At 38.0% G+C, this 12,963-nt stretch overlaps 1 protein-coding gene across 1 annotated transcript; it reads left to right on the top strand.

Annotated features, from left to right (window-relative positions):
• The first annotated feature begins 666 nt into the window (after window positions 1-666).
• LOC141904110 (uncharacterized) lies at window positions 667-5,968 on the top strand. The gene is made up of 5 exons (XM_074792620.1): window positions 667-1,093; window positions 1,444-1,527; window positions 2,104-2,238; window positions 2,904-3,004; window positions 3,946-5,968. The coding sequence occupies exons 1-5, from the start codon at window positions 844-846 to the stop codon at window positions 4,309-4,311; spliced, it is 936 nt and encodes a 311-aa protein (XP_074648721.1). The 5' UTR covers window positions 667-843; the 3' UTR covers window positions 4,312-5,968.
• Window positions 5,969-12,963: the final 6,995 nt, after the last annotated feature.

The following is a 12,963-nucleotide window of genomic DNA, read 5'->3' as shown; positions in this document are numbered from 1 at the left end:
AATATTCTTTAAAAAGATCACAACTCGGCATCACAACGACGACACTCTACGACTGACGGAAGCGCTATCTGATATTCACCATAGGCCCAATAAGTGGTATGAATCACTTGCCAAAGGAAGACGGGATATAATGGCCGAGAGTCCCGATATCCACTATCCCGATATTTCTAGACGAGGTCCATATAGATTGATGAGAGAATATCCAGGACCCGAGAAGTTTGATGTAAAGTATACTCTCCGGAGTTGACCCCTGACACTCTGGTACAATGGCTCCAGGATTGTTGTAAGGGACATACTGCTTTCCTCCTGTCCATTCCATCCCAATAACTATCATAAAAAAACATGTTAATCGAAACATATGAGATTTTTTAAGAATGGGTTATCAAGTATCTGAATGAATCGAAAATTGCGTTGTTGGGCGGATCAACTTTGAATTCCTGTATACGAAATACCGCAGTGCCATTTAATGTATGTCACGAAATGTTTATAATGTATACAGGTTTTTACAGTCTTTGTATTATGTATATTACTAACCACTTCTACAGGTCGGCCAACGTCAACGTGTTTTCACGATAGACCGTATATAGACCTGTATTTGTCTTGTTTTACGCGTAGGCATATACCAGCGGTCTCGTAATTCCGGGTATTCTATATCCAAATATATAGGACTGTTGTGTTGGGTGGAGCCGCGCTGTGAAATAAAGTATTCGTGACAACTGAATAGTCGACAAAATAGCAACAACCGGGTTTAACTGCGTGTGGAAATTCTTAACGTATATATATATAAATACTATATATACTAAAAATCGAAATTCTTTGATCAGAATCTGTGGAAGATTGAACATGGGCGGAGGATCTGGAAATGAACGTTGTGCTAGTAAATCGTGTAAAGGAGTGAATGTATTTTTTATATCTATATTACTGGCAGGAGCTCTGGGAGTAGGAGTAGCCTCGATGTTTACTACCTGGTGGATGGAGATAAAAGTGTCGAATCTAAACGATCCGGTGATAGTTAACGGCCGCCGCGATCCACTGGCGATGATTTACTTTTCCCGAGACCGGGGATTATTCAGAGAATGTAGCAATGAAAAAGGTTCGAAATTTTTTCTTTCTAACGCCATTAGAATTGTAGAAGAGAAACGATCTTCGTTAACCTATTCGAAACCCGTATCAAAAGCATTAAAGATTTCATTTCCTTATTGAAATTAATACATCTCGATTAATCTGATGTTTTCATTGAGTAAAGATTACTATTGATATGATATATATTTGCTTTATAATTCCAACAACATACATTGATACATTCTCGAAGAATTCTTTCCAACACTTCTTGCTTTGTGCGTTATTAACTTTTTCAAGTACCACTCGATATCGGGTATCTAATTATTTTTGCTCGCTAATTTGTAACTCTACGATATACTTTCAAAAACGTTTATATTTCAGATGTGAATATGACCTGCCAAACCGTTGCATTCAATCCAACCGCACCCTGCGCCAATCAGAGCGTTGGTTTTTGGAAAATTACGGGTATGTACCCCATGACTGATGACGTCATTCGATTTCACAGAAATCGGAACTGTTTCTACTCTCGTCATTCCTTAAATTCCGTACACTTTTGGTTTATCTTAATCTCTATTTTGATTGAAAAAAAGAACTTTTAACAATCCGTTCAAAAAGGTGGTTTGTCCTCCTTAAATTACGCTCTATTTTGGATTTCATTCTCCAGCATGATTTGTGTTGAGCACAATATGACGCATTTACTTACCCTAGTACATATCCTGAATATGGATTTAATTCGTATCGTTTCTTTTTAAGTAGAAAAGGTTATATAACGAGAGAAATCCCACAATAAATTCAGCCAAAACGAGAAACTTTTATAGAAGAGTGTGGGATTTCTCTCGATATCATCTTACACGGATATTGAGTATCTTCTCGTCTCAACAAGGTTATCTAAATATCCAAGAATCAATATTCCGCAGAATCATACGGCATATCATTAGCTCACGATTACTTAGTTGATTATAACAAAGAGTGGATTTTTCATACGAACATTTAAGGGATATATTTTCTATTTGCATAAAAACATGATGATTTTCTTAACAGATTTGATGAAATCCCAAGTCGGAATACACGTCGGTTCGTTGCTGATGATTGGTATAGCTTTGTACTGTGCTTTATTCTCTCTCATGTTTGGACCCGGAATGATCAAAGTCGCCTGTGCTACATCTTCCATCGGGCGTAAGTTTGTCAACTTTTATTATTGTATGAATGGGGTACTCGCAAAACCATCTCACGAGATGGCGTGACGAGCAGTGGGTCGTCCGTAATCAAAATTAGTTCATTTTCGATGAACTTGAACTGGATTTTTAGACTCTTCAATCCATATATATCACAACACCCTCCAAATATACAATACTTTCAGTCTTCGTGGAATCCTCGATTGCCACAGTTGCATTGCGGGTACCCTATTACTCAGGATACATTTCGCTTACACCTCTTTCACGTTCCAACAAGATCCGAACACATTTTATAGTTGTGGTGAAATATTCGATTCTGAAATAGCAGTAGACCTACGTAGCTATTATATCGAAATACAATCAGTGGAACTGGTTCAAAATCTACACACAACATCGAACTTCGTTATGAGCTTCACTTAACAACCCAAACAGTGGAACTTGGTCCATAAATACTAAGAAGTATGTATCTTAAGTCAAACCTTTGCCTGGCACAAATCAGACCTATTACGTAGTGAAACTGGACCCATTTTCACAGATGGGATTTGAGGTTTACTCTGAGTAGAGATCAGTTCATTTTCGATGTTTTAATCAAATCCACGCAGAACTAAGGAACTGGGTCTTGTAGCAAGATAACATTAAGTATTTCTTTATCCGCTTTATTTACAGTTGTTGGTAACATTGTAGCGATGGTAATTTTTCATATAATAATGGACAAGGAAAAAAGTGAACATATACCTGAGCTGAATCTCTTTTTCTCTTGGCCCCAGGTATTTATAAATACATTATCAAATCATATATAGATCGTAAGGTATACTCGCCTCTCTGTACGGTATTTTTGGGTAAGGGTTATGATTTGAATCGCACTGACTACGTTTCGATATAGGACCGAGGTAAGGGCGGATCCAGGGGCAGACTCTGACAGGAGCACAAAGAAATGAAAAGGGCATACATGTATTTCAAATTTTCATTTTCATATATATATATATATATATATATATATATATATATATATATATATATATATATATATATATATATATATATATATATATATATATATATATATATATATATATATATATATATATATATATCTTCAAAATTTTTCGGGGAAGGTCTGCGCGACAACCGTTCATTCCTCAACCAAAGTAAAAACGTATCCATCCACATAGCCCTCGCGCGCACGAGCCTGTAGAGTACATGTAGTATTTGTATTCGATCGAGTATAGGGACGAATGCGTCAAATCTAGTGTATTCGAATTCGATTACAAATGTGCCAAAGAGGGCACTCGCAGATATCGTGTATGGTACTTCAACGACCGATGACGTGTGAATAAGTGTGTGAACGTTCATTATACAACCGTACGACAATCATGAGTAATAATTGATAGGAAACGTTAAGGCATAAACCTTCTTAAAACGCACCAATTAAAACTGACAAAAACTAGGAATGTCGACTTACATTCACCATGGAATGTTTTTTTTCCGGTGGAAGATTAGCATACTCGATGTACCAGTATACAATGGTATATGCAAGCAATTGGATCATACTTTTTGGAATGTTAGAGAAAAATGAATCTATATTATATTGTTAAACGTGATACAATTTTGCAATCATAGATTCCACCAGGACTCGAAAAGTATTTCGACAAATGGTCTCCTCTACCTTAGAATAGATTAAAAAACTATACACTAACATTGTTTCTAGGTTTTGAAAAAGAGCACGACTCAAGCATTCAGCTGGTCCTACTATATGATGTGGATTTCTACGGGAGCTATGTTGCTGTCCGTCGTATATGCGATTATAGTCTCCGCTTGCTGGGTCGACAATAACCAGGATGACGGTGACGATGACGAAGAAGACGATGTCACGGATGACGAGGAGCCGGTGTACCGCAGCACAGGACGAAAGTCCGATACGCCTTACGTGCACAGCAACCATAGTTACGAAGACGATTTGAGGCGATCCCGTGATCTGGAGAAACCGCGCGGACCTTGGGGATTCGACAATTACGGTCGAGCGAACACAAACGCGAGTCGTTACGAAGATCATTCATATCCGATCAGATATTAGAACAATTGTGATTTTTGAATGATTGATGCTGAAGTGTCTACATCTGATCTGAACTCTCCATAATTTGTTCAGTTTCCAAAAACGACTGTATATGGCCCCAGTTCCTTCTAGATTACATTTGCATCAAGATAATACAAAAATTACTTATTTTGACGATATATTTCTTAATTTTGTGAAGCTGGTACGTACAACTGTCAAACAGTGTTCAAACTGTAGAACTTGATCCCAAGAATTTTAACGCTTGTAAAGAAGTGTGTTAATGCCAATATATTTCCAGCTTCAGAGTGCCGATAATAGGATTTCATCAACCTGCTATCGTAGTAACTTAGAAAAAATGTGTTTGGCGACTAAAACTTGTTACATTTAATGCACGAATATCATATCATTAATATCTCGCTCTCTTGCGTGAAGACTCGAATATAACCATCATTTGTGTTTTAGTAAGAGCAACGTAGTTTTATACATTGGTGTTTGTTACAAAATTTCATTGTATTCCATCAGAATTCGCTGCTGTCGCTCGCTTGCTGAAACGATTATTCCATTCTGTAAATAGTTTTTTTAAAGGAAAAGTAAAACCTGTAACTACTAAGTACGATCACAGAAGACTCAGCTCAGCTTATTATTGGTATCCATCTAAATGTAATTCCCTACTGTACTTAGTTTTGTACATACAAATGTATTTAGTTTTTAAACGTAGAACCGGGAGTCAAATGAATCTGGAATAATGTAAAAGTTTGATTTGAAAAAAATCTGGTAATAAGGATGGCATTGTTGGACAAAATATTTTGGTCATGGAAAAATAGTGTATATTGTGATAAGCTTAATTAACCTAATCGACGTATAATCTATATATCATAATTAACCATAGTAGGCCTACATTTAATACTACTAGAACTTACGTCATCCACCCGTTTACTATTTCTTGTTTAAAGCCGGTACACAATTCAAAGTTGCTCTCAAATTGAGACAAGGTTTTTTTACACGGTAAATTGTGGTACGAAGTCGAATCGTTTTCGGACAGAGATTTATGTGTGTGTGCGACTTGCAAAGTCCGACGTCGAGATCGAATGTGATAAACATTAGTATGTACAGAAAATGGGTCCAAAATATTCAATATGACATATGAAGAAATTCGACTCAACCGAGCTATATTGCACCACACATTAATTCATGAGTGTCTGCGTCGGCAGGAGCTTAATCATGGGATTGTTGGCAACAGCCCATGTGCAGTTTGGCAACAAGACTTAGCTTCTATGCCTAGATCAGGTCGACTTACGACCCGACTAGATCGACGTTAGAACAGCGATACTACACACGTGACCACCTGAACTCGATCATCGTCGAGTCTCGAAGTCATGTGATGCAAAACTCGTTGCTGATTGGCTACGGCGATCTGGTCTATCCATGCGATTCGGCTTACGATTGGTCTTGATGATCTGGTCGGATCTTAGTTGACCTGAGCTTGGCTTCAGGCTTTAGACACCCACAGTAACGACCATTTAATGATATGGTTACCCAGAGAAACACGAATACACTCTCTGCACACAATGTACAGTTTCGTAGGCCAACCAAATTAGACTTTTCTATCTATATGTACATTGTAATATTCTGACTGTGATAATTAGCAATCTATATGAATAAAGTTATATTTTTTATCCATGATTTTTGTGAATTTGATAATTGGAACTAAGTCAAGAACTTTTCCCGTTATTCTCTTTTTTATTGAGGCCAACGTGGAAGATTTACAATTCACAGCGATATACAGCATATAATTCGTATCTCTGCCGAGGGAGGATGGCCCTGACCACATCGCGAAATTTTCACACTTGATGTCTATAACACGCTGGTTTTATGCAAGGAACCCACGCGATGCTTGGTGCAAAATCTATCCGGCGATCTGGGAAATGGTATATTCCTGTAATTGAATGAAAGATTTCTTTTCCGACGCTTACTAGGTCCATGGACCTTGCAGTGATGATAGTTTTCACACTAGTCTCTATCATTTTTTTAGAACTACCCTTTGAAACTTCGGCGGATTTCTCTGGCCATCGTTTTGCTCAATCTGTTGCCACACACAAGCTCCGCTAAAGCATTCTCCATTATCTTTCGGTCATAAACGCACCTTCAAGTCACTATACATCTATATACTTCAAGACAGATAAAACAAGAAAATTAATTTTAATAGATTATTTGACGCCTGCGAAAAAAATTTAGAATTTCTGGGATAAGCTAGTGTGGAATTGCAAATTTGCAATCGAAGTTTTAAGAAATTTGAGGAATTATGGGATTTGACGATTGGGTAGATGATACAGGTCTTCGACTGGTCTAAATAAAAAAAATTGTCAACTTGCGACCGACTTCGATTCATTTTTGCCTCTAAGCTGGTCTGCAACTTCATTGCCTCCATGGTTGAAGAAAGAGCTCTTCTGATGTCTGCTTCATCATGAGTTTGAGCATGATCGTGTAGCCAGCCGGCCCGGTCCCCGGGCCCGGTTTGGCTGTCACTCGATATCCTAGTCTTGAGTCTGGGTTGAAGTAGACATTGTCATTTAAATAACTTATTCATGTTATTCTAAATGAATTACCCATGTGTCTTGTATTTTGTATTTTCTTATTTTAGAATTTGTAAATTTATTTAATTTGGGAAATTTATCCCTGAATTTCAATCTAATAAGGATCAATAAAGAATTGAATTGAATTGTTACCTAATACACATGCCATCAGTGGATGCAGAGCCGTATATGACAGCTATGCTTTTACAAATTGCTAATCCCTTGAAACCTGCATACCCCTAATATCGAACATATTTTCTAAAATATTTGAATATTGAAATTACATGTTTTCACGTTTTCATATTGACCGCTTGTAGCCGCCGATGAAATTCACACCGGCCCTACACAGATCGTAGATAGCTTCGTCATTCCACCAGCATCCCCATGTCAGGGTCTGACTTTTATATCAGACTTCCAAATCGTGTATACATCCGCCAATTAACCGAATAATCCGATTTACTTATCATTTCTATATATGCCTGCCGCTTCTGATATAATCATACATCCATTTCTATTACAATACGTCCTCTCATTTTATTCAATGCAATATAACATTTCGACGTTCAAATAGAGGTCATTATATAATCACAGGAAGCCATTCTACATCTTTGTCAATAACATTTTGCCAAATAGCTTGTAAGTGTACACATAGACCTGTGACGTTTTGCACATCGATTTACGGTTGTCGTTTGTAAAATGACGCTGAATGGTTAACGTTGTTTAGTTTTCATAATGGTAACGTTTTATAAGGCGTCAAAAAACTACGTACGTCTGAACGCCTAAAAACAAGTACAGCAAACTTTGGAGTAATTGCCTTGTCGTAACCTTGTCCAGATAAATACTCCTAGATCAAACTATATACGAGGATCATCGCGATACGTATCTACTTGTTCATACGATTAATCCATGGCCCTTAGTTAGGTGAACGTTGCATCGTTAAGTTTGTGAAGTTTTGGCTGCAGGAATGTGGTATCCACGGTATCTCAGTAACCGGCGCCGTTTTATCTAAACGACCGTAAGACCACACGTGTATCACAGTTTCCCCTACTTTCAATGTTTCTACGATTTTGCCGTCCAAACAGGTTCGCTCGACGAACGGAAAAAACGGTTTCAAAACCTTACATTTCACGGTTTTCATGAACATTTTTCCGGTTTCGTGCCGGTGGTCGTAAAGGCCTCCCGCGCATCTTCCGTCTGGACCAATATTCCTGTACATTATTCCAGCAAATGACGTCCATCTCTTCGGAGCCGGTATCCAGAAACCTTCGAACGGTACACGAACTTTCGGGTAAATCAATGCCTGTGAAATATTCTTGTACTTTCTGAGGCATAGTAAGGTAATGTTGACGTCGTTAGGCGTATCGTACGGAAATATGTCGATATACGGCCACGAATGCCTGAATCGCTTGCCCGGTTTATTTCGTATTGGAATTAGAAGATTCTTTGCGAGGTGAACTTTCCAATGCATATTCCGCAACGGCCAGGACACAAGTTTGATCTTAGCCGACGCAATTCTTTGATCGAATAATTTTTTAATGAGAGAGAATTTTTCGCGAGGCACGGCCACGTCGAAGTCATCATCCCACGGGACGAATCCGTGATGTCGAACGGCGCCGAGGAGTGAACCTCCGACTAGCATGAATTCGATGCCGTGCCTGTCCATCAATTTTTTGAAAAGAGAAAATAATTCTCGAAAGTCTTTCATTTCCGAACGCCTCAATCCATAACCGAAATATTTCGCCGCATCGAGCAAGTTGTCGATTCTAAAGGGTAGTTTATCTTTGTACGCTTTCATGTTGGTGCCGATTCGATGAACATCTTGTTCCATTGGTTTAATATCCGACGGTGCCGGTGCTTCCGGCGATCGCTCGCTCGTGAAATATCGTCTGGTTCTTTTAGACGATATTACATTATACTGGCTATATATGACGAACGCGTATTCGCAAAGTAGAACAAAAAACAAAACGGCGAATATTTGCGAACATCGGTTAGAAATAACATAACGTAGCTTCATGTTCGATTCCTGGTTTGATGTCAACTGCAGTTATATGCAACATATGTCGTTCCTACTTTTAAGGCACAAAGAAATACGCCCGCACAGCTGTGTCTTGCTTGATAATACCCATCTTCGATCTGCGATGGGTTTGAAAATCATGTCTTCATTTGATTCAAGGAGAAAATGCAAGGCTGAGTTAATGACGATTCCAAGGTCAGGATATACCCGCTCCTAGATTTTGATGGGATGCTTGACAGTCTTCCCTATATACGTATAGATAGGCACTTTGTAAATTCACGTGAATATATGATATTAGAATTAGATATGATAATAGTTGTTTTAAGAACATGATAAAACCATCTGGTCCCTGTGTCACTGGTACCCTTTTTAGAACCCGTGAGAATTACGGGTGCTACCACGCTATACTATGGCGACACTTACTTACAACGGTATTCAAGCAAACCCGACTTACCGGAGCTGAGCGTACCAGAAAGTAAACAAGACTGTCAAGCCTATAGATACCTCTCGGCGTAACACAAATCTATCGATAAATGCATCATTGATTGGGTAAAAGGGGCACAAGTAAGCGCCCTGATGCTGATATGGGACGTGCAATTACCATAACTGATAGACTGGTATTGATCTTAGTTTTTCAGAGTCGATGAACAAAACCCACTGTTGATAATTTGTTGGCAGTTCCGAAGTTTCAACTGAACTTAATCATCAACGAAACCAAACACCCCGTTCCTGTTATCTATTTCATCCAACAGGAATCTTCGAAACGACTGTGTCAATTTATTTCCAATATTCGATCCTGATCATTTATATCAGCGCATAAGCTTTCATTGGCATCGAATCGTCAAGCGGCTATCCGAAATAAAACGTTACGATTGACGACTGTAGTTTGGCGCATGTACGATTGATGTCTGCCACCAAGGTCGTCCATGATCGCTGTGAACTATGGGCTTGTCCTACAGTTGTTACTGTCCATTTCACTACAGATTTACGTAGACAGTAATCTACCTATTACTGGCCAACTTCACCATGTTGAAGATTTTTGCCAGGTATGGACTTTTGTTGTTACATCAATGAGTCGACCGAAACTGATATGTGTCCTACCTTCATTACGTGGTTTCAATTATCCACAGGACGGAAACCATAGTCGGATATTTGAGATATGTTGATGATATAAAAGTTTATTCTAAAAGTTTCGTGAGGTTTTAAAACCTCATCATCAGAGAAAACGAAAATGTATCAGCTAATAATAATCATTAATATTTCATTTCCGAAAATGAATGAAATATGAAATTTTGTAAAATCTACGAAGTAAAATTATTATTATTATCTTATTATTTTCGTTACTCTGAAGATGCGGTTTCATTAAAACACCAACTATAATGGGTTTTGCTTACCAACTTTTAAAAATGAGAATATACCAGTCTACCTGTCAACCTGTCAACTAGCGTGCGGTCGAAAAAAGTGTCAATTTTTGAAGTACCGTTTATTTCTTCAACAAAATAATAGGTTATACGTAGTGAAAATTAGTTCATTTTCAATGAACTTTGAACTGGGCTTTTAAGCTCCAGGCGGATCCTCGCCTGCCATACGTGGAATCCTCGATTGCCACAGTAGCGGTGCCGGTACCCCATTCTCGGTAGGTAACCACACATCTTCACCCGTCAAGGGATTCGAACCCACTACGCTAAAGCTGTTCCCCGAACCCCTTGACCTCACGAGTCGTTGGAGTCGTTACTAGCCGACCAGAATCCGGTCGTACCAATCACAGCGCTTGTAACAAACCGTCAGTAGACTTATGTTGGTTTTCCCGTTAAATGGACCAATCAGCGAACGTTTTACCGAACAAGGAAGTATTTCGCAAATCGATATATGACCGTCATGCGCAACAGCGCCAGTAATGAAATCACGCTTCGTGAGGCCAGGGGGCTGTTGGAAGCGAGTTCGGGAGTGATACCGGACCCCTGGCAAGCGAGGATGGTAACCACAGCGAGCTGGCAGTATCGCGATGCCATCAGGTTCGAATCCCTGCCGAGATAGGATGGGTATAAGTTATAATTAATGAAAAAAGACAGTTAACGCCTTGTGCCTATAAAATCGACTTCAACTCTTCACGAAAATTGACTTCATTTATTTTAATCAATTTGTGGTTCCTATATGTACTTAAGATAAATAATTTCATATTAATTCAAAGATACATCGTTTATATATATATATATATATATATATATATATATATATATATATATATATATATATATATATATATATATATATATATATATATTTCAATCATCGTTATACATTATACTATGTTTAATATCAATTAGCAACGCATAAACAACTAAGACAATTATCAATAATATCATTTTCCGCATTATTTACAAATAGGGCCCATAGATTTCAAGGCAGCATTAGTTTATCCTAATGATAATACATATTTCAAATGAGCTAGAAAACAATGAATAAGAGGTTTTCGTTACCGAAACATTGATGTAATCACGTAGGCTACCGTTGAATTGGTAACTCAATAATATGGCATACTATCTCACCTTGGTAGGTAGAATCGTCTTGCTAAATTTTATAGAACCACGTAGGTAATATATATAGCAATTTCAAAAGCCTGTTTAAACTAGGCTTACTTCATAAGTATAATGTTTTATTTCATTTGAAAATGATAGTTATCACCTGGATTTAGTTAACCCTGGTTTTACATATGAAATTCTGACATTTAAAAAACCGCTTTGTACAATTTAACGAAGGAACTGCATTCTGACCTATGTAATACTACATGAATCTTAATGATTAATCAGGAGTGATCTACATACATTTTTGGTGACCAAAGTCGAAATGAGATCCGAGAAATTAAAATATGGAGGCTGTGAAGTTGTGTGCGTGACGTCAGCGTCGTATTGGTCGTTAACCACGCGCGGCTATGTATAAAAGTTAAAACTGACTGCCATTTATTCTTCAATATCTGTATATTTTGCTTTCCGTGAAATAAACTAGAGCTCGAACTTGAATGTGGTGACGCCCGTGCATAAAATTGATGATATATACAGGTGTACTAATTACATGCGGCCATGTACACGTATACATTATGGTCTAGGCTTCGGACTCGCTAACCGATCTAGCTGATAATCGATATCGAAAAAGTCATGGTATCTAGAGAGTAATGCTCCATTACGAATAAACATTGCTTTTGTTTGACTAGTCGTGGTGGTTATATCGTGTCGCTTACGACTGTATCGAATTGATACCTAATGGCGATAATACGCGTACGTACCTGTACACACTTCGCTAAACTCGATGATACACCTCGGATACTGCGTATTGCAAAAATCACATTTAGTTCAAAAATGGAATGATAACAAAATAATATTCTATATCACTTTTTACACGTTCGTTGCACACAACAACCAAACCTATAGAAATATATACCGGATTTCACGAGCGGTTTATCGGGCAGCAGCGATTTCTGCCTGCTCGTGAAGTATCCTCTGATGTCAGGACGACTCCACGAGCAGACGAATAATAAGAAGAACTGTTTATTCACCTCGTCAAACCGAATTCGTCAGTTTTCACGAAAATGTACCGTTTCTTACTGTGGCCTTCTATTCATCACTTGGTAATACGGATCCGCCTCCCGGAATTCCGTAAAAATGAAAATTAATTAAAGAAAATTTTTCCTACGTGTTTCCATCGCAATTTCTAAAGAAGTCAGTTTTTTTTTCATTTCTACCGTCATTCGAATCGAATTCTCATCACAATTTTCACTACTTTTTTATTCTTACTGTTCCCTTCCGTTTTAAAACGCCTACCATAAATTTTGTTTGATTCTCATTCTTTATCTTCCCCTTCCACTTTTTTCTTGAAAAAAATCCGTACTCCAAATAATAAAAAAAGGTCTGAGCAGCTCAACAATAGCTTCTACGGGCCGCTGCATTTCGCATGCTCGGCCGAGACAGCGTATTTATCTACATTAAACCGCTCGTGAAAACGTGAAGACCTACACGACTATATACGCAAGTTTCAAAATAACAAATCATTTCAATAAGCAGCAAATCTGTTCTGCATTTCTTTCTTCTT

The sequence above is a fragment of the Tubulanus polymorphus genome, chromosome 4 (assembly GCF_964204645.1).
Source record: "Tubulanus polymorphus chromosome 4, tnTubPoly1.2, whole genome shotgun sequence".
Taxonomy (NCBI): domain Eukaryota; kingdom Metazoa; phylum Nemertea; class Palaeonemertea; order Tubulaniformes; family Tubulanidae; genus Tubulanus; species Tubulanus polymorphus.
Note: the sequence above shows the minus strand (reverse complement) of the source record. Positions and strands in the feature narration are given on the sequence as shown.

Coding starts and splice junctions, on each gene's coding strand:
- LOC141904110 (XM_074792620.1), top strand. CDS start 844: ATGGGCGGAGGATCTGGAAATGAACGTTGTGCTAGTAAATCGTGTAAA. Junction 1,094..1,443: donor AGAATGTAGCAATGAAAAAG/GTTCGAAATTTT, acceptor TTTATATTTCAG/ATGTGAATATGACCTGCCAA. Junction 1,528..2,103: donor TGGTTTTTGGAAAATTACGG/GTATGTACCCCA, acceptor TTTTCTTAACAG/ATTTGATGAAATCCCAAGTC.